Raw genomic sequence first — 22111 nt, 5'->3', positions numbered from 1 at the left:
TCACACCTAAATTACTCTCTATATATATATTTATATATATGTGGTCAATTATAGTGTAAAGAACCAAAAATAGAGATACAAATATTTTTTGAAAACAAATGCTGTTGTGACACGTATGTTGAAGGATGACGGAGCTTGCAGCTTAGTCTCAGACAAATCAGAGCTGCTGCAGTGAGGAGTAGCCAAGTGAAAGAGGACTTGAGCCGCATAGATCATGTGGGGATGGCACAAATTTGGTGTAAATGTAGATGCTGTCATTGGATTTTTTCTGGTCTGAGTAGGTGAAGTTGGACTATACATACTTTTAGTTTATCACAATAGCAAAATATAGGTAAACCAATTTTAAAATAATTGTAATTAAGAATTAAGTTGAGTTAGTCTAATAGTTAGTTTATTAGTCCGTTTAAATAAGTGTTAGATGTTTGAATTCCATCTTGTACATGCAGTAATCTATTGGTACGGCAAACTCTTACATGGATCTCAGTACCGCGACGGATTAATTCTTAACTTGCCGGGTTGGAAGATACCGTGAGAAACTTAAAAAAAAACTGTAATTAATAACAATTAATTAGTATAAAATGTAATTTAAAAATACTTGTTGATTTGTTGCTGGTTAGATTTTATTGATTACAACGAAATTTTGCAAAAATGTTACTTGAGGGTTGAGGCATGTGAAAAAACTACCACAATTTGAAATATTTTATTTGCTATATTTTATTTTATAATCATAATAAATAAAAATTGTTTGGAAATTGAAATGACCTATTTTATAAGGGTAATCTATTAATATATAATAGGAGACAAGTAATGGGTTCAATGCTCGACACGTGTAACAGTTTCTTGAATGACAAGTGGCATGCAGGGTAAGTAGGAAAATTAAGCAACATACAATGGATAAATCTGACATTGTAATGTACATGAAGTAAACCAGTTATATATATAATTCAAATATCCATTTTTTGTCATTAAACAATCCTGGCGGGAGACCTGAAACGCTCCACAACATTATTCACATTCCAGTCACTACTTCTCAACCTGGTGGAAGACCTGAAACGCAATGGATGAACATTTTGATTTAGTATCAGATGTGAACGCCAAAAAACTTGCATGGAATTTTAAAGTATTTGTTGTAAAGGTATGCACAACTCCGAACAAGTTCAATGTCAACGAAATTGGCTCCATTGAAATGGTTCTTCAAGATAAACATGTAGGAGCATTTTTTACAAAATATAACTGTGCTTTATATGTCATTGTTATGACTTAAACATGTTAAGGATATACTCACTCTTTAAGTATTCACTTCATTGTCACAGGGTGGCAGGATTTATGCAACCATACCAAGATCACTAGCAAAGAAATACATTAGTGTTATTCTTGAGTTCTACAAGTATACTATGAGTAACTTCATAGTTGTTGACAACATGACCAAGAAAAAAAATGGTGTCAGTAGGTGGGTACTTGTGCTTTCACATAGAACAAGGGTTGAACATATAGAGAATCCAACTTTTTCTTTGGAAGCATTTCGATTTAGGAACCTTGCAGAGGTGCATACAGTCGAGAAAGTAGAGGATCTTGAACTGTTTGGTGAGTCTAAGACTATATGTAATGATATATAAATGTGCAAAAAATTTATAACCACTTGGAAAGCCATATCTAAAAGTATGTTTCTTATTGTTTTGTAGTTATAATTGGAGAAGTTGTTGGAAAGGAAAATCCAAGAGAATTAGTAACTAGCAAGGGAATAGAGACTAAGCGCTTGGTTGTTATTGTGGAAGACTTGGAGTAAGTTTTTATTTATGTGTTTTTATTAAGAGAGATCTGTTGTTTATTCGGTTTTCTTATTTATATAGTAAGATTGAATTCCTGGGGCTAATGACAGGAAGAACAGGTTAAGTTGTACTCTCTTTGGCGAAACTGTTGACCAGATACTCCCCCACCTTGATGATGATCGACTTGAACCGCTTATTGTGGTCCTCTAATATTTTAAAGCACCCAGATGGAATGGCAAAACTTCAGTGCAGAGCCACTTTGAACTGTCCAAGGTCCATGTCAACCCAGAACTAAAAGAAGTTATGTCATTCAAAAAAAGGTCAGCACATTTTGAAAAGAAGTTGAATGTTTTGTGGTCATATAACAATGTTGTCTAACCATTAACACATGAGTTGCAGCCTACTCAGTGGTTCTGAGTTAACTTCAGTGAGGATTAGCCATCTGTCGACGCAAAGTTCATGGGCTGGGACTGATGAGCTCAATAATGGCACGACTGTTGTGAAAAACGATCGAAGAAGTTTTGAAGTCTGTTGAGGTAATTTGATGTTTTTATTGTTAAAGTTATTGTAATTATGAACCTATTTGCTGTTTCAAAAATCAGATGAGCTATTAGGTAAAAGGTCTTAATGTGTGTAATGCTTCCCAGGAGGGGCCAACCTGGATTGCAAGCACTATTGTCTGAATCAATGCTGGGAAGGATGATTGGTTTTATAAAGCATGCAGGCGATGTCCAAAAAAGGTGAAAACTTCTATAGGGAATAGGTACGAATGTGCGAGAAGTGTGGCCACACCCATGGATGTGCAACACTCAGGTGTGTGTTCTTAATTTGAGTGATTATTAACAATTAGCATCTTCATTTTACTTGATATTTTTGATCCCTATACTAAAACTATTGTCGCTATTATCACGTAAAACAACAGAAATGAGGTTGAGGTCATGGTCGTTGATGGTACCGGAAGCATTACATTGTTGTTGTGGGAAGAGAAACCAACCAGTTGTGTGGAAAGGCAGTTGAAAAAATTGTAGAGGAGGATGTATATAGCACACCAAATCCTTATACTATTAGGGATTAAAGTTACAATTCTGTTTTTCAAAATAGTATAAATTATATACACAAAACTACATCTAATTATTGGTTAGGATTTTAGGGTGCTAAATAGGACGAATACCCTAAAAGTCTGGACAACATGATAGATAGAATGGTTCTTTTCAAAATCAATGTGAAAAGTGGCAAAATAAAACACTATGATCAAATTTACACAGTCATGAAAGTGTGTGATGATGAAGAAACAGTTGCGAAGAACGAGCCTAAGAAAATGGACGTTAGCACATCTATGAACATCACTGTACGTGTATACCTATTCCACTTTAATAAGTAGATATGTTTTTCAGACCATACAATAGGATAATAGAGGTAGCAACACGCTGGAGATATCCGGACATGTTGTTAATCTTAAGAGCGATAATGATCCTTAGCTTACTATGGTCAGTATATGCAAGTGTTTTGAATGTATAAAAAAATATGTGATTTAGGTTCTAAAGATATTCTAAGTGAACTATCATGCATGTCTTTGTGTAGGATTCTATGGAAGACTGTGTTGAAAGTCTCAAATACAAAACACCAGCTAAAAGAATTGCCGGAAGTTTGAAGTGTGGTTCGGTTGTTGATGAAGAATGCCAGGTTTCAACCAATAGATTCACCCAAAAAGGAAGGAAAAAACAAAAGTCTCATACATCTAATGCGGATAATTAAGTTTTAACTAAAGTTGACAAAGTTATTTAATATTGGTTGTATATGTTTAACCATAGACTATATGTTTTGGAAGATGTTCTATGTTTGGGGATCAGAAAACTTGTTTATGTGCAATGATATCCAAAAAAACGATGTATCATCATGAATATATTTTGAATGAGACTTATATTATGTTATGGTATATGAGAATATATTCCTTAAACATAATCCATGATGAAAAACAAACAGAGAAATTGATTTTAGAACTTATTTTTCACGTGATGGATTATATGTTAATACAAATTTGACATTATATGAAATACAACTAACAACCTAAATGGGAGTTTCTGATTCACAAAGACTATTTACATATTGAGAACGACTATTGATATAGCCAAATTATCCAGAATATAATTTTACTTTAGAGTTGATTTCTCATCTATGTGATGCTTGGAAAGACTACTCAAAATAGTTAACACGGGTTATAGAATAGTGTACAAAGGACAAAAACTATTAATTAAATTTCATTCTTTAACCATGTATAATTATGGTGCAAAATAAAATTTAACCTTGGAGAAGCTATATTTAAAAGCCATATCTAAAAGTGTGTTTCTCAAATTGCAAGGTAAATGAAATAGAAAAGCAAATTGATTTTTGAGAAGGGATTCAATTTATGAAAAAGAAATAGAAATTATTAATTAAACTTCATTCTTTATCCATGTTTAATTATTGTGCTGAAAGAAATTTTAATAATAAAAAATATTAGGTAAATCAAATAGAAGATTATATTGGTTTTAAAAAAAGAAAGTGAATTCAAGATTAAAAAAAATAATGTAGTGATGATATTTCTGAACTAGCATAGATTTCTTATGAATATAAAGCAATTTGGTGACTTTGCATTTCTCTACACGTAATGGGCAAATATATTACTATAAAGAAATCTAAACAAGGTTCAAGAGTATAGGCTATTATGTTGTGACTAATTATGGTAGCAGTCCCAATAAAAACTTTCAACATATCTCTATGACAAGGTCCATAAAGGGATGCCTTTTTAACAAAATATGATCCTCATTGAATAAGATAAAGTTGATGGATCCTTATACGGATTAAGTAAAAAATTTCTCTTCGACAATTACAATGATGAAAGATCCCATATATGATTTTTAGAGATGGTTCAATAGGTTTCACAAATAACTAGAAACAAAAAATCAAGGGATCTAAAAGCATAAAGAAATTGGATAAGTTGAATACAATAATATATCTACTAATTGCTCGACTAAGTGACAAGAAATATAAAGAAATTTTTTTAGATAGAATTTGGCTACAGCTTTTGTAGGTTATACGCATAAATCCTAAAAACTTTATAATGAAGGTAGCAATGTTTGAAAAGGAGGGTAAACCAGGGGTAAAGTACTTGCAACAAGGATAATTATTTTAATGGCATAATTTTTGAAAGTTTTAAATGGCATAACCGATCAAGTTGAGACAATAAAAAGAGTTAGCTGACAAAGATGATACATTATATTGCATAGCCAAGGATGCTGCAGCATTGGCTTTTACATACACTACCACCCATAAATCCAATTTTATGTTTATGTTGTTCACATGCATTTGGAATTAAATTCATCGGGTTTCTAACTGTTTATGACCATTATCAATGAAAAGATGATTCATTAAAATATTTTTCCATCCTGATACGATATGTATTTCTAATGCAAGTAAGTATCGTTAATGCTAAAGTGAAAGTGTGGTCAAAGAAGACAGTTTATTGGGCGAGACACCGTAAAGTTCTTAATATAAAATTAAGGTGCTTTCAACAGTCAATGCGTCTACACTTAGAGTGCCTGGAAAGATAGGGTTATTTTTCAAGGAATGTCAAATTGGATTTTAGTTATATTTCTTTATGGCTATATTCCAAACACTAAAAGAAGATATAAACGACAAGCAAATTGAATTTCCAGAATATGACTTAATAGGAATTTCTCCACCTATACAATACAAGGATTATACCTGCATAAAGAAGGATCTTACTAAGTTTTATGGAGTAGGATAAATAATATTAAATAGTCATAAAACACATAAGACTAGCAACCAAGGAGATAATCACTATCATCTATTTCCAGTGATCCAAGCACGAATCCACATAAATATTATTAAGGAATATATATTCAAACTCATTTATTTTTACCAAGAGTTTGTAATCCATTCTCATCAAATTTTGTTTTTTTCAAAGAGGATATACAGAGATAGAAGTAAAATCATTATGACATATACATATTAAGTAATCATATATACATAAAAGTATGTATGCATTAGTCAAAAAACTTTTTTTACTTTTCTAAGCATTCAAAGATAAGAAAATGAAAGCTGATTTTGTTGGTTTGGGTTATACATATAATCAGTCTTTTGTGTCTTTAGTCAACTTAAAACACATTGCACAATAAATACATATTAAGTAATCATATATATAAAAATATGTGTAGATTAGGAAAAAAAAATTTTTACTTTTCTAAGCATTCAAATATAAGAAAATAAAAGCTGATTTTGTAGGTTTTGTTTATACATATAATCAATCTTTTGTGTCTTTAGTCAACTCAAAGTACAATGCACAAAAGTATGCAAGGATGAGCATAGTTACCAACACTATATATAGGTTTTTGGAGATTACACATTCGGTCTATTAAATAATTATTTTTATAGCTTTATAGGTTAAAAGTAACAATTAATAATTAAGTAAAAAAAGTCAAAGCTATATAGGGAGAATCAGCATATGGCAATGTGTATATCGTCTTGGTTAAATGTGCAAACCAGATGTTATATCATATCACTTAATATGTTTCATGTTTTAGGTGAACAAACATATAAACAAAGCATCGACAGATTATAACAAAAACAAAGCCATGGGCATTTGAAAATCATTGTATAGATGCGATACAAGTATTGATCCATGTAAATGCTCATTGTTAAACTATTATTTTATGGTTTATCTTGTGCTAAATTGAGAGGTTTTTATCAATTCTTTGCACACTTATTCATACAATTTGTATGGTTTTACAATTCTTTCCCAATTTTGTTATATGATTGAAAACTTGCTTCCTAAGCCTTTAAATTGTCAATTTTTAATTCTCCTTTATACCATTCAATGCCGTGATCTGTGTGTTAAGTTTATTCAGGCTTTATAAGGAAAGAATGGCTAAGAGGATGGAAAGAAATCTTGCAAAAATAGAAGGAACACAAGAAACTAAGGAGCTGACCAGCGAGGATCGACGCGCATGCATGGCTCACGCGTCCGCATGACTTGGCACATTCCACAGCGACGCGTGCGCGCACCTGATGCGTACGCATGACACGCGGAGAAGACCATCGACGCGTACACATGACTGATGCGTACGCGTGACGTGCATCACGTGTAGAAATTGCAGAAGATGCTGGGGGCGATTTTGGGCTGAGTTTGGACCCAGTTTTCGACCCAGAAACACAGACTAGAGCCAGAGAACAAGCAGAGACTCAACACTGATTCTCATTCACTTAGTTTTTGTTTTAGGTTCTTAGGATGCCTTGTTGAAAGATATGTGGGAGGAACCATAATACCTTAACCTCTTCCCGGACTGGGACAAGTAAGGCCCCTATTCCGTGCAGCTTTGCTTTGGGTGTGAAGTACCGGAATAAAGCTCTTTCGCATTAGGAAGGGACTGGCCATCTCTTTCTTATCCGATGAGTCCTCTAGGGTTCTTCATATTCATAGATTTCTAGTTTATTGCTTTTGGATTGGATATTGAGAAGAGTTACTACCTCCGTTGAAGTCTTTATCATTCTAGTTTGTTTCCTTATTTCCTTACTCTTTTATTGCCCATTTACCCTGTTCAGAGTTACATATGAATATCTTTGATTTTGGAAAGTATTAATGCAATAATTATTTTTTACATTTAATTTCACTATTGGTTTGAGTATCATCTTTCCTTAATTTATTATTTCAAAATTAGTTTTTATTAATTTAATTTTAGTTACCATGTCTCTTCTCTACTCCTTTTACATGTCTACGAAATTGGCATCCATGTCAATGGAGTAGGTTCTTAACTTGACTTTGGAATTGATTAATAGGAGACCCTTGAGTTGGAATACTCAAGTATTGATTTGCAATTGGAAGTTGTTGGCTAACTCTCTAGTCACTAACGCTAATCCTTCCATAGGAGATGATTAGGACTTGTGAATCGGAGTTGGCTCAATTACTTGACTTTCCTTTAATCGGTAAAGGTTAACTAAGTAAAAACAACAACCTCTTACTATTACACTTGAGAAAATCCAACAAGGATAGAACTCCGATTAATCTTCTCCTGGTCAAGGCTTTTTATTTCAATTGCATAAAACCTCTTGTTAATTTTGATTACTTTAATTTATAATCATTTATTTTATTTCTTAGAAAACTCCTGACCAATAAATTGTACTCTTTTGTCAACTCGTTGGGAGACGGCTTGGGAATTCTACTCCCAGTATTTTATTCTCAATTTGTGACATTCTTTCTAAATTGATAAGCGAAATTTTCGTCGGTTAAGAACTGTACTTGTAACATTATTTCTATATTAAATTCTTAATCGACAATTTTTCGCCCATCACTCATTGTTATAGATTGATGCATGTAAATGCTCATTGTTATAGACTAATAAACTACAACGTAAATAAAAAAAGAAAAATAAGTATTATGAAGTAGTTTAGACCCTTCAAAACAAATACAGGATTGCATGAAATACACTTCGTATCATTCTGTATATAAATGACATCCAATCCAATGGACACAAGCACAAAACATAAACACTCCTCTCTACTTAGAGACTTCACTAAGAAATTTACAAGCTGCAAAAAGAGGATCTTACTAATTTTTATGGAGCAGGATAAATAATATTAAATAGTCATTGATAAACGAAATTTGTCATGCCGATATAGAATTCAATAATGGATATAATCGTGAGTATAGTCTAATCAACATTCAAACTTTGCATCAAACAATCCTACAATCTATAACCGAGAGTACTAGTCCCCCGAGTCGTCCTCCCTTGGAATTGCTAGAGCATGCATCTTATTGATTAGGAAGCCTTGTTGTGGTTCTTTTGAAGGTTTAGCAAAATCAATGACAAACAAGCAATCAATTTTTAGAAGACTTGGCCTAGGGTTGGCATTAGAAATTCTATCCTTATAGTCCCTTCAATGATGACAACAATTAGGCCTTGCTTCATTTAGTCAACCCCTAGGTATAGAGGAAAGTCAAATGAGAATAACTAACTTGAGTCACAAGTCCTAGTTTTCACCTTAGAGAAATCTAGCTTTAGTGCACTCCAAGTCAATTAGCAATTTCCAATTCCAAATCAACAATTGACATAAACTATTCAACTCTTCCTAATGACCCAAACCCTATGCCAAGTAAGAAACTTTTACTCCATAACTAATGTTGGCATTTTATCAAACAATTGATGAGCAAGGAAAAAAGGCATAGTAAAAAAATTGAGAAGGAAGTAGAATTGAAAGTGCTTCAACACAAGGAACTAACAACAATTAACAAAGAACAACAATGGAAATGAACTTCTCAAGAAATAGAAGAAAATCCAAAAAAAACTACAAAGTTGAATCTAGGATCTATGAGGATGGAGCAATTACAAGCACTAATTGAAATTGGAGAAGAAGATCTATAACATGAACAAGTAAATTGAGAATTACAATGGATCTCACCAAAGTGTGATGGAAAATTCAGAAAATGGATGAAGATGAATCCTCATGAGAGCTTAGAATCTCCCTCTCTCTCTCTACCTAAGAGTGTAACTAAAAATGCCAAAAAAAAATCTAGAACCATCTAAAAATGAGCCAAAAGTCCTTAACCCTTCAACCCTTGGTCTTCTTAAGCTCTTCCCGCCAAGGCACTTCCTCCAAGATGAGATCTCCAACTGTCTCCACGCCTAGGTCACGTGACTTCTAAAAAAATCATGTTTGAGCATCGGCGCGTACGCGCAAAGCACGCGTGCGCGCCACTGGGGTATCTTGCAATGTGAGCGGAGGCGCAGTGTACGCGTGCGCGCCCATAGGGGTTGTGGCCTAGCCGCTACACAAGCCGGCTCGTGGCTTGGCTCCTAGCTGCGCAATCCACGCGAGCGCGCCAAGTACGCGCACGCGCCCTTGCTGAAGTTTCCAAAGCTCAATTTCTCATGCTCCTTTCCTTCGCGCCCATTCTCCTTCCCTCTTCCGGTTCATCCCTGCCCTATATTCTGAAACCACTTAACACACAGGTCACGGCATCGAATGGCACCAAGAGAAGATTAGAAATGTATCTAATGTAGTGCAAAATAAGAATGTTTTTATCCATGAGGCAAAAGTTAGGAAAGGAACACAAAGTCTTGTATTTTCATATGAAAAGCGTGTGGAATCATTGATAAAGCCCCTGAAATCGATACAAGATAAACCCTCAAAATGGGGTTTATCAACCTCCCCACACTTAGATTCTAGCATGTCCTCATGCTTAAAGAAATGCAAGAGAATCGTAAAAGACCGAAGGATCATAAAGGCATAAGACTCCTGAGGTGCAGCCTACTTACGTGAATGCAACTACGACTAGTACTACCATCTACTTGGTTAGGAACAAATCAACCTTCCTAAGATATATGCAAGCATATAGGGCACGGTGGCGGTCAATATATGGGATTCACTAATTTTTTTTTTTTGAGCATCAAGTGCAATATATGCAACTTTGCATGAAGCCTGCTCGTGAGAGCCGGGAATCATGAATTAGAGCCATCGAACCCTCACCGGAAGTGTTTACACTCTATTCGCTCGAGTGTCTAGGGTTGATTCTCTCAATTTCCTCCTAATCATGCTTTCCAAGATTTGTTCCTCATCTAATCAATCAACATATATTTCCTGCATGCATACATCTATCATGAGGTCTTTTCTTTGGTTGTAATGGGGCTAGGGTTAAGGTAGGATGCATATATGGTTAAGTGAGCTTGAAATTTGAATCTTTGATAAGCTTTAAGCTTTCCACCTAACCTATGACATCCTATACAATTGAGTTATATTCTAACTACCCATTCTTCACTTTTTCACGTACTCATGTATTTTCTTTTTTTTTTTTTTCATTTCACAATACTTATGCATTGATCTTATTAGGTTGCACTTTGCTTTAGGGCATTTTGTCCCCTTTTTATTTCTTTCTTTTCTTTTCCTTCTTCTCTTTTTTTTTTTATCTACAAGAGCATCAATGCATAAGGTTTTACATCTGACTAATACATGAGTATGTACCCACTTCCCAATATTTTCAATAGCAATACAAAACTACCCCTTGTATTCCCCCAATGTCCCAAGGTTCCCACACTTGAATGCTACTCACACACACACTAGCCTAAGCTAATCAAAGATCCAAATGAGGACAATTATGGTTTTCCGCTTTAGGCTTGTAATGTGGTAATTTAAAGAACAAGTGGGTTAAGCGTAGGCTCAATTTTGGCTGACAAGGGAAGATAGAGGGTAAGGCTATTTGGTAGGTGGGCTAATGAAATGATGGCCTCAATCATATAAATGCATGAATACACGGAATAATAGACATATAGACTCAAACAAAGCAAGGATTACACTCATAGAGAGGAAACAACTGTACACAAGAAGGAAAATAAGTGACTATACGATGTAGCCACAAAACAAGGCTCAAAGCTCACTAGCTTGTCTTCTTAACTCAAAATTCATGTTCCAAAATACAGTTCTTCAAGCAATTTGGAATCAAGATATTCAAAATTGGCAATGTCAAGGTTGCCCCAAAGTATTAGTTTCCTAAGAGAGAGTTTCATTGTTCCAACCAAGTAAACTTATCATGCAAATGATATCATGGAAAACCTAATCATGCAACCTATCCTACTACAAAGGAGTTTAGAAAACGAAAATTTATTTGGGTGTTACCTACGGAGATCGGTCGGCCGACCTCCCCACACTTAAAACTTAGCACGGTCCTCCGTGCTAGAGGTGATGCGCAATGGTTGGCAATGGCCGACCCCCGAGTGTCCTTCATCTCCGTTGTCATCGCTACTTCCGCTTGAGGTCGCGGTGGATGTGGAGATATCTGGTTCCTCCATAGGTGGGGTGACAATGCTCAGAAGTTTCTTCACGTGAGCATATCGGCATTGGTTACGCCTCTCATAACGGTCCAACTTCTTGTGAAGGTCTTCAAGGCGTTGGGTGGCTGATTTTTGTGGCGTGGAGGATGTAGTGGTGTTGCGAGTAGGAGTGGGTAGTCCAATGTCCTTGGTGACTTCCGGAGGCTTGAGGCACTTCTTGGTCAGAATAATATCACCCTCGACCGGGATTGAGGTCCTCCTATCCTTAGTCTCTCGGTGGACGCCGGCTGCCGCCACTAATTTGGTCACCATAGCGGGGAATGGTAGATTTCCCTTGGCATGAATGCGCCCCATTGATTGGCGAATGGCATGCGAAATATCGATCGGTCTCTCGGTTAAGATGCACCATATCAATAAGGCAAGCTCGGCGGTAATGGATGACCCATGAGTGCTTGGGAGCACGTAGTGGGCTAGTATTTGGGCCCATGCCGTGGCTTCTTGAGTGAGGTAGCATGCATCTAAACCTTTTGGTCTTCGCTTTATGGTCCCCCGAATCCAACATGCTTCGGGTGAAGCAATTACGCAGAGGACGGCGTTCCAATCGAACTCACGGTCGGCGCATGCTGTCAAGACTTCTTGATAGGCATCATATCCATCTGCTAACGGCCCAATCCCAAGGACTCCTTGGATGGCTTCCACTGTGATTGACACTTGCTTCCGGCGCATAAAGATTGATGTGAGAAGGGGTGAGTGGTAATTGGTGTAGAATTCCACCACCCATGATAAGTTGACCTCCTTGGGTTGCCTCAAGAGGAACCTCCATTGCCTCCGGTCAATGTGTGGCATCACTATCGGAGTGAGGTGAGCCGGTAGGACCAGAAGGGGCTCCGGGTGATAATTCCTTTCAATCATCCTTGAGTAAACAAGTTCGCAGTAGCGGTTAGGGAACTTGTTCGGATCCTTCGGAGGGTTGTCCTTCTCTAGAACATCAACGGGGCTCTTAGCCTTCTTTAGGAGTGGCTTGGCCATTAGTTCCTGGCGTGCGCTATTGGATGCTGGCTTCTTCGGGGCCTTCCCGTTGCTCTTTTTGATGACCATCCTGTGATAGTAAGGAAAGGAGATAACATCAAACCCAAAGAAGTGTAATTGAATGTGATTATGCAAATGAGAAATTGTGCCTTAAGAATATAGGTATCCTTATTACATGACAGCTGCAGCATGTAACGAAGATAACATGTGATGAGCAAGGCAAATCATTGGCATGTGGTATAGGGGTAGTGTAGGCATGCACAGAGAAGGCATGAGAAGCATACACCCTCAAATACCAAAAGTGGGAAGCAGTTTATGAAATGGTGAGTGGGTGGATTGTAGAATGTGAAGGTGCGCCCAAAAGTGACTAGTTAAGAAGCAATGAGTCATAATGAGTTCAAAAAGTGTCATGTATGCATTTCTTCAAACACTTGGGGTGCATCCTTTAGTAGTATGTAAATAGATGGGGGGAAGCAATGTAACAGTCCACAAACCAACATTAATCACTACAATGCACAGTGGTTATAAGAAAATTATGCAACACATCTCATCCATCAATGCAAGAGAAGTTATGACCCAAGTGCCCATGAAGAGTTAAATGGAAAAGGAGCTAAAAACACACCCCAAAGAAATGAGGGGCTCAAAAGAGGGGGGGAAGAAAAGACTACCTAAAAGAGAATGAAATTAACTGACTAAGAAGCAAAAGAGAGAAGTAGAGTAAGAGGGGAGCCTAGTATAGTACCTCGAGAGAGATGGAAAAGGGGTATGGGGGGAAAGGTTGTGGATTGGACTGATGGAGAATGTGATTATGCCCCAGGCTTGAGGTGGGCTTGGGGTTGGCTTAACTCTCTGGAATATGTACCAGGATTGCACAGGGGCAAAGGACGCGCGCGCGGCATGGGCGCGTGCGCGTGCCTCGCGTTGTGGGCATGTGGGCGCGTTGGCGCCTAGTGCGCACACGCGTCAGAGGTGGTGGGCTGGTGGCTTAGTGCAGGCGCGAGAGTGGCCTAATTCTCTGGAATATGTATGGAGGGGTACTTCGTGCAATCCGCGCGTCCGCGCACATCGCGCGTCCGCGTGGGTTGTCGGAAATGCTTCATGGGCGCGTGCGCGTGAGGTGCGCGCTCGCGCAAAAGGGTGCCTTCTTCAAATTTGCATGTTCTCGCACTACCTTCAGCATTCCAACCCTCCAAACAACCATTTTAGGCACTATAGAAGGATGTATTGACATGATAAAGGACCAAATGAACTCTACAAATGAAACAAAATTTGAAACGAAATCTAACTACAACTTCACCGATCACCTAGCTATCAAACATGAAGTCAAGTAGTAAACAAGTATCAATCAAAGAAGAATTCGATGGTTATGTAAAAATGGTAGATCTTACCATGGTGGGGGTGTCTCCCACCTAGCACTTTTGTTTACCGTCCTTAAGTTGGACGTCCATTAGCTCAAAGTTCTTGTTCAAGAGATGCATCCCTTAAGAGGAACACTTCAAATTCCTTGGAGTTCTTTCTTTGCTCACCATGGTACAATTTGAGACGGTGCCCATTCACCTTGAAAATGTCCGGACTTGATGGGTGGCGCAAGTGATAGACCCCGTAAGGTTCTACTTTCTCTACTTGGTAAGGTCCGTCCCATCTTGATCTAAGCTTTCCGGGTAGTAATCTCAACCTTGAGTTGTAAAGGAGCACTAGGTCACCGGGTCCAAATTCCCTTCTCCTAATGTTCTTGTCATGAATGGCTTTCATCTTCTCCTTGTAGAGTCTAGAATTGTCATAGGCTTCTAATCTCAAGCATTCCAATTCCGCCAATTGAAGCTTTCTCTCTACTCCGGCTCCACCCAAATTCATATTGCATTCCTTTATGACCTAATAAGCTTTGTGTTCGATTTCTACCGGTAGATGGCATGCTTTACCATATACAAGTCTAAAAGGGCTCATGCCAATGGGTGTTTTATAAGCTGTTCGATATGCCCAAAGTGCATCGGAGAGTTTAGTGCTCCAATCTTTCCTATTCGGCTTCACAATCCTTTCCAACACATGTTTAATTTCCCGGTTAGACACCTCGGCTTGGCCGTTTGTCTGAGGGTGGTAGGCCGTGGCGAATTTGTGTATGATGCCGTACTTTCTCATGAGGCCGTCCATTTTTTTGTTGCAAAAATGGGATCCTTGATCACTTATGATTGCTCTTGGGGAGCCAAAACGACAAATGATATTATTCCTCACAAAAGAATAAACAACATGGACATCATCCGTCTGGGTGGGGATTGCCTCCACCCATTTTGACACATAATCGACGGCTAACAAGATGTAGAGAAAGCCATTGAAATTTGGAAATGGTCCTATGAAGTCGATTCCCCATACATCAAAGATTTCACAAAAAAGCATATTTTGTTGGGGGATTTCGTCCTTCTTAGAAATATTTCCAAACCGAATGCATTGGGGACAAGATTTGCAATAGAGGGAAGAATCTTTGAAAAGGGTTGGCCACCAAAATCCGCAATCAAGGACCTTTCTTGCCGTTCTTTGGGGGCCGTAGTGGCCACCTCCTTCGGAAGAATGGCAAGCGTCTAAGATTGTTTGGAATTCGGTTTGAGGTATGCACCGTCGCACTATTTGGTCCGCTCTACACCTCCACAAAAAGGGATCGTCCCAAACATAGTATTTGGATTCGCTTTTCAGCTTGTCCTTTTGATGTTTGTTGAGATTGGGAGGGAAGGTGCGTGAAACCAAGTAGTTTGCTATCGGGGCATACCAAGGAACCACTTCCGAGATTGCGTGCAAACTATCTAGAGGGAAGTAGTCATTGATAGGAGTGGTGTCGCTTTTTGTGTGTTCAAGGCGACTCAGATGATCCGCCACTAAGTTTTGGGAACCACTCCTATCCTTGATTTCCAAGTCAAATTCTTGTAACAAAAGCACCCAACGAATTAATCTCGGTTTTGATTCCTTTTTGGCCAACAGATACTTTAGTGCCGCGTGATCCGAGAACACTACTACCTTAGAACCAAGAAGATAGGCTCGGAACTTGTCTAGAGCAAAAACAATAGCTAGGAGTTCCTTCTCGGTAGTAGTGTAGTTGGATTGGGCTCCGTCTAATGTTTTTGAAGCATAAGCTATGACATAGGGAGTCTTACCCTCACGTTGTGCTAACGCGGCCCCTATCGCATAATTCGAAGCATCACACATGATTTCAAATGGTTGAGCCCAATTCGGTCCTCGCACAATAGGAGCTTGTGTCAATGCCAATGCCTTGTTTGACCATGAAATGACACTTTTCAAAATTTAGGACAAGGTTTGTTTTGGTGCATCTCTCTAAGACTTTTTCAAGGTTACCTAAGCAATGATCAAATGAATCACCGTACACGCTAAAGTCGTCCATGAAGACTTCCATACATTACTCTAGAAAGTCCGCAAATAGGCTCATCATGCATCTTTGAAACGTTGCTGGCGCGTTGCATAGGCCAAATGGCATACGTTTGTAAGCATACGTTCCAAAGGGGCAAGTAAATGTTGTTTTTTCTTGGTCCTCTAGAGCAATGTGTATTTGGAAGTATCCGGAGTAACCATCAAGAAAGCAATAATATGATTTACCGGCTAGTCGATCAAGCATTTGATCGATGAACGGTAGTGGAAAGTGGTCCTTCCTTGTGGCCGCATTCAACCTCCGGTAGTCTATGCATACTCTCCAAGAATTTTGCACTCTTGTTGCTATAAGTTCACCGCTTTCATTTTTGATTGTGGTCACCCCGGATTTCTTTGGCACCACTTGGACCGGGCTTACCCACTCGCTATCCGAGATATGATAGATGATGTCCGCTTCAAGTAGCCGAGTGACCTCTTTTTTCACCACCTCAAGAATGGTTGGATTAAGTCTCCTTTGAGGTTGTCGGACCGGTCTTGCTCCTTCTTCAAGGAATATGTGGTGCTTGCATACTTGGGGGCTTATTCCCACTAGATCCGCCAAACTCCACCCGATTGCCCTTTTATTTTTTCTCAATACCTCTAGCAACTTTTCTTCTTGTTGAGGAGTTAGCTCTTGTGCGATTATCACGGGGAGCTTTTAGGCTTCATCAAGATATGAGTACCTTAGGTGGGGGTAGTGGCTTCAATTCCATCTTTTTGTCATGATTTGATGTTTGAGTTTCCGGATGGTTTGTATGGTGTGTGGTGTTTAATTTGCTTGGATCTTCATTTGCTTCTCCAATCATGTACTTCTCATCTAACTTTGCAAGGTGCACTTCGGCAACAATGTTGTCAATTGGGTCACACCGGAATAGAGAGTAATTTTCCGGTGGATGCTTCATTGCTTCTTCTAGGCTAAAACTTACGACTCTCCCATCTATCTCAAATGAGTATGTTCCCGAGTAAGCATCTAGCTTAAATCTAGAAGTTCTCAAAAATGGTCTTCCAAGTAGGATGGATGATGCTCTCTCGGTTTCACTTGATGGCATTTCAAGGACGTAGAAGTCAATCAGAAATACCAACCCTTTGATATTCACCAATACATCTTCCGCGACACCCGTCACGGTTATTATGCTTTTATCCGCTAGGACAAATCTCGCCGTCAACCTTTTTAGTGGTGGTAACTTCAATACCCTGTAGACGGATAGAGGCATGATGCTAACACATGCTCCGAGGTCACACATACAATCTACGAATTGAACTCCATTGATGGTTCAAGTGACCATGCAAGGGCCCGGATCATCACATTTCTCGGGCAATGCTCCCATTAAAGCGGAAATAGAACTCCCCAATGGGATGGTTTCTAATTCAAGAATTCTATCCTTGTTCATGCATAGATCTTTAAGGAATTTTGCATATCTAGGAACTTGATGGATAGTGTCAAAGAGGGGGATGGTTACCTCGACTTTCTTGAACATTTCTACCATTTTGGGGTCGAGTTCTATGCGCTTCCTAGCTTTCTTTGCAAGTGTTGGAAATGGGAGTGGTTGAGCAATTTCTTCTTCCAAAGTTCTCTTGGTCTTGGGAGTCTCTTTTGTTGGTTGAGTTTCATCCTCAACTATGACTTGTGGTGTCTCCTCTTCCACTACCTCTTCTATATCTATTCTCTCCTCCTTTTGAGTGATTGTGATGGGCTTTAAATCCTTTTCTCCCTTCTCTTTTAATTGTGTTCCGGATCTCAAGGTGATGACATTGATGCCCCCCTTAGGATTGGGTTGAGGTTAAGAGGGAATGACGCTTTGGATTGGGGGTTGAGGAGTGGGATTTGATGATGTGTCCATTCATGCAAGAAGAGCTTGTAGTGTAGAGGTGAGGCCGGTGAGACCGGAAGCAAGTGTGTTTTGTAGTTCTTTTTGGCCTTGGATGATGGTCCGGAGTGTTTCATCTTGATTGGAGGGGGCGGTTGGATATGTGAGTTGAGGAGCTTGTGATTGGTTGGGTGGTGGTCTTTGATGTGGTGGTTGGTATGTTTGGTAGTTTCTTTATGGGTTTTGTTGGTTGTATGGTAGGTTGTGTTGGTTGTATGGTGGCCGGTTTTGTGAATTGTTGTTCCATCTTTGACCTCCTCCATTGTTGTTGTTGTCCCTATTTCCTTGTTGATGATTGTCTCTCCAATTTTGATTGTGGTACCCACTCCCTTAATTGTAGCTTCCTCCTTGATAAGGTTGCCCTTGGTTAGGATTACCGCCTTGGTTGTACCCTTGATATGGGCGGTCATAGAAATTGTGGGTAGCGGCCAAAGTGTTGTCCTCTTGAAGGCTTGGGCACTCGTCCGTGTAGTGGGAATAGCAAGAATAAATGCCACACACTTTTTGAGGGACCAATTGTTGGTTGTGTTGTTGAGGGGGGTGGAGAGTGTTGTTGATATGGTTGAGGTTGAGGTTGTTGTGGTTGTTGTTGGCTCAATTGGAGTTGCCTCAAGACGGATGTCATTTCGCTCAAGGATTTGGTTAGAGCGGTGGTTTCGCTACTAGTGGATACCTCATTCACGGCTCTTGGGCGGTTGACTCTTCGTCTCATATGTTGATTGGATTCGGCTAAATCAATGATGAGTTGCCATGCCTCCTCCGTTGTTTTATATTTAGACAAAGAACCATTGCTAGAGGTGTCCAAGAGGGTTCTATCTTGTTCTCGCATCCCTTGACATATGTATCCAAGCAATACTTGAGTGTCAAGCATGTGATTAGGGCATGCGTCTAGTAGCTTACGAAACCATTCCCAATACTCGTACAGTGGTTCCGTTTCACCTTGTACAATACAAGACATTTCCTTCCTTAGCCTATCCATCTTCTCCGGGGGCAAGAATTTATCCAAGAATCCTCGTCTAAGCAAGTCCCAATTGGAGGTGACTTCACTAGATAAAGTGTAGAACCATTCTTTAGCCTTGTCCTCAAGAGAAAAAGGGAAAGCGAACAACCATATAGTGACTTCATCGGACCCTTCCCGTCTAGTTGTTGAGCATATACGATGGAAGTCTTTGAGATGTCGAATAGGGTCTTGTGCGGGAAGCCCATGAAATTTGGGTAGGAGGTTGATCAAAGCGGTCTTGAGTTCAAAATTTGCATTCAAATTGGGGTGAGTTACATGAAGGGGTTGAAGGACATAATCCGGTGCACCCGCTTCCTTGATAGTAACTCTCCCTGGAGCATCCATGGCGTTAGCACCTAAAACAAAAAAAGAATTATTAGTGATTTTGATGGGAGAATGATTATTGCCTTCGTTGAGTGATGGTTCAATGTTCACTTTTAGTAAGGTGGTTGAGGTGGTGAAAACCTCTTCACCTTGTCCAAACCTTAACCACTTCCGAGCTTGTCTAATGTGAAACAAAGTTCGTTCTATTTCTGGATCAAAGGGGACTAAGCTCGGATTCGGTTGTGAACGCGTCATGCAATGAAGGGGAAGTGAAATTCATGGTGACAATGAAGGGTTGGTCACTTGGACAAAGAATCACAAAAAGATGCAACTATATGCATGCACACATAACTACTCTAAGCAATAACATGGCACACTAAGCAAAAATCCCCGGCAACGACGCCATTTTGATAAACGAAATTTGTCATGCCGATATAGAATTCAATAATGGATATAATCGTGAGTATAGTCTAATCAACATTCAAACTTCGCATCAAACAATCCTACAATCTATAACCGAGAGTACTAGTCCCCCGAGTCGTCCTACCTTGGAATTGCTAGAGCATGCATCTTATTGATTAGGAAGCCTTGTTGTGGTTCTTTTGAAGGTTTAGCAAAATCAATGACAAACAATCAATCAATTTTTAGAAGACTTGGCCTAGGGTTGGCATTAGAAATTCTATCCTTATAGTCCCTTCAATGATGACAACAATTCTTCATTTAGTCATTTAGTCAACCCCTAGGTATAGAGGAAAGTCAAATGAGAATAACTAACTTGAGTCACAAGTCCTAGTTTTCACCTTAGAGAAATCTAGCTTTAGTGCACTCCAAGTCAATTAGCAATTTCCAATTCCAAATCAACAATTGACATAAACTATTCAACTCTTCCTAATGACCCAAACCCTATGCCAAGTAAGAAACTTTTACTCCAAATGCCCTATGCCCTATGCCAAGTAAGAAACTTTTACTCCATAACTAATGTTGGCATTTTATCAAACAATTGATGAGCAAGGATAAAAGGCATAGTAAAAATGAGAAGGAAGTAGAATTGAAAGTGCTTCAACGCAAGGAACTATCAACAATTAACAAAGAACAACAATGGAAATGAACTTCTCAAGAAATGGGAAAAAATCCAAAACTACAAAGTTGAATCTAGGATCTATGAGGATGGAGCAATTACAAGCACTAATTGAAATTGGAGAAGAAGATCTATAACATGAACAAGTAAATTGAGAATTGCAATGGATCTCACCAAAGTGTGATGGAAAATTCAGAAAATGGATAAAGATGAACCCTCATGAGAGCTTAGAATCTCCCTCTCTCTCTCTACCCAAGAGTGTAACTAAAAATGCCAAAAAAAAACCTAGAACCATCTAAAAATGAGCCAAAAGTCCTTAACCCTTCAACCCTTGGTCTTCTTAAGCTCTTCTCGCCAAGGCACTTCCCCCAAGATGAGATCTCCAACTGTCTCCACGCCTAGGTCACGTGACTTCTAAAAAAATCATGTTCGAGCATCGGCGCGCACGCGCAAAGCACGCGTGCGCGCCACTGGGGCATCTTGCAATGTGAGCGGAGGCGCAGCGTACGCGTGCGCGCCCATGGGGGTTGTGGCCTAGCCGCTACACAAGCCGGCTCGTGGCTTGGCTCCTAGCCGCGCAATCCACGCGGGCACGCCAAGTACGCGCACGCGCCCTTGCTGAAGTTTCCAAAGCTCAATTTCTCATGCTCCTTTCCTTCGCGCCCATTCTCCTTCCCTCTTCCGGTTCATCCCTGCCCTATATTCTGAAACCACTTAACACACAGGTTACGGCATCGAATGGCACCAAGAGAAGATTAGAAATGTATCTAATGTAGTGCAAAATAAGCATGTTTTCATCCATGAGGCAAAAGTTAGGAAAGGAACACAAAGTCTTTTATTTTCATATGAAAAGCGTGTGGAATCATTGATAAAACCCCTGAAATCGATACAAGATAAACCCTCAAAATGGGGTTTATCAGTCATAAAACACATAAGACTGGCAATCAAATCATAATCACTATCATCTATTTCCAGTGATCCAAGCACGAATCCACATAAATATTTTAATATATATTCAAACTCATTTACTTTTACCAAGAGTTTGTAGTCCATTCTCATCAAAAAAAATTTTTTTCGAAGAGGGTATACAGAGATAGCAGTAAAATCATTATGACATATACATATTAAGTAATCATATATATATATAAGTATGTATACATTAGCCAAAAAGTTCTTTTACTTCTCAAAGTATTCAAATATAAGAAAATGAAAGTTGATTTTGCTGGTATTCTTTATACATATAATTAGTCTTTTTTCTTTAGTCAACTCAAAGCTCATTGCACAACATATACATATTAAGTAATCATATATATAAAAGTATATATACATTAGCCAAAAAGTTTTTTTACTTTTCTAAGCATTCAAATATAAGAAAATGAAAGCTGATTTTACTGGTTTTATTTATACATATAATCAGTCTTTCCTGTCTTTAGTCAACTCAAAGCACATTGCACAAAAGTATGCAAGGATGAGCATAGTTACCAACCACTATATGTAGTTTTTGGAGACTACACATTCGGTCTATTAAACAATTATTTTTTTAGCTTTATAAGTTAATAGTGACAATTAATAATTAAGTAAAAAAGTCCCAAGTATATAGGGAGAATTAGCAAATGGCAATGTGTATATCGTCTTGGTTAAATGTGCAAACCAGATGTTATGTCACGTCACTTAACATGTTTCATATTTTAGGTTAACAAACATATAAATAAAGCATTGACAGATTATAACAAAAGAAAAGCCATGGGTATTTGAAAATCACTATATAGATATGATGCAAGTATCGATGCATGTAGTAGATAGTTGTTATAGAC

General features: G+C 38.6%; 1 protein-coding gene and 1 long non-coding RNA gene across 2 annotated transcripts; both read right to left on the bottom strand.

The window, feature by feature from the left end:
- Positions 964 to 2059, bottom strand: LOC110272031. Its single transcript, XR_002362958.1, has 3 exons — positions 1938 to 2059; positions 1286 to 1346; positions 964 to 1047 (listed from the first exon to the last, which is right to left on the bottom strand). It is a non-coding gene; the product is annotated as an uncharacterized LOC110272031 (long non-coding RNA).
- On the bottom strand, positions 14072 to 14473 carry LOC107640614. Its single transcript, XM_016344125.1, has one exon. The coding sequence runs from the start codon at positions 14471 to 14473 to the stop codon at positions 14072 to 14074; it is 402 nt and encodes a 133-aa protein (XP_016199611.1).

This window comes from Arachis ipaensis, chromosome B05 (genome assembly GCF_000816755.2).
Source record: "Arachis ipaensis cultivar K30076 chromosome B05, Araip1.1, whole genome shotgun sequence".
NCBI lineage: Eukaryota > Viridiplantae > Streptophyta > Magnoliopsida > Fabales > Fabaceae > Arachis > Arachis ipaensis.
Note: the sequence above shows the minus strand (reverse complement) of the source record. Positions and strands in the feature narration are given on the sequence as shown.

Excerpts from the sequence above, each read along its gene's own strand:
- LOC107640614 (XM_016344125.1), bottom strand. The coding sequence starts at position 14,473 with ATGAATTTGGGTGGAGCCGGAGTAGAGAGAAAGCTTCAATTGGCGGAA.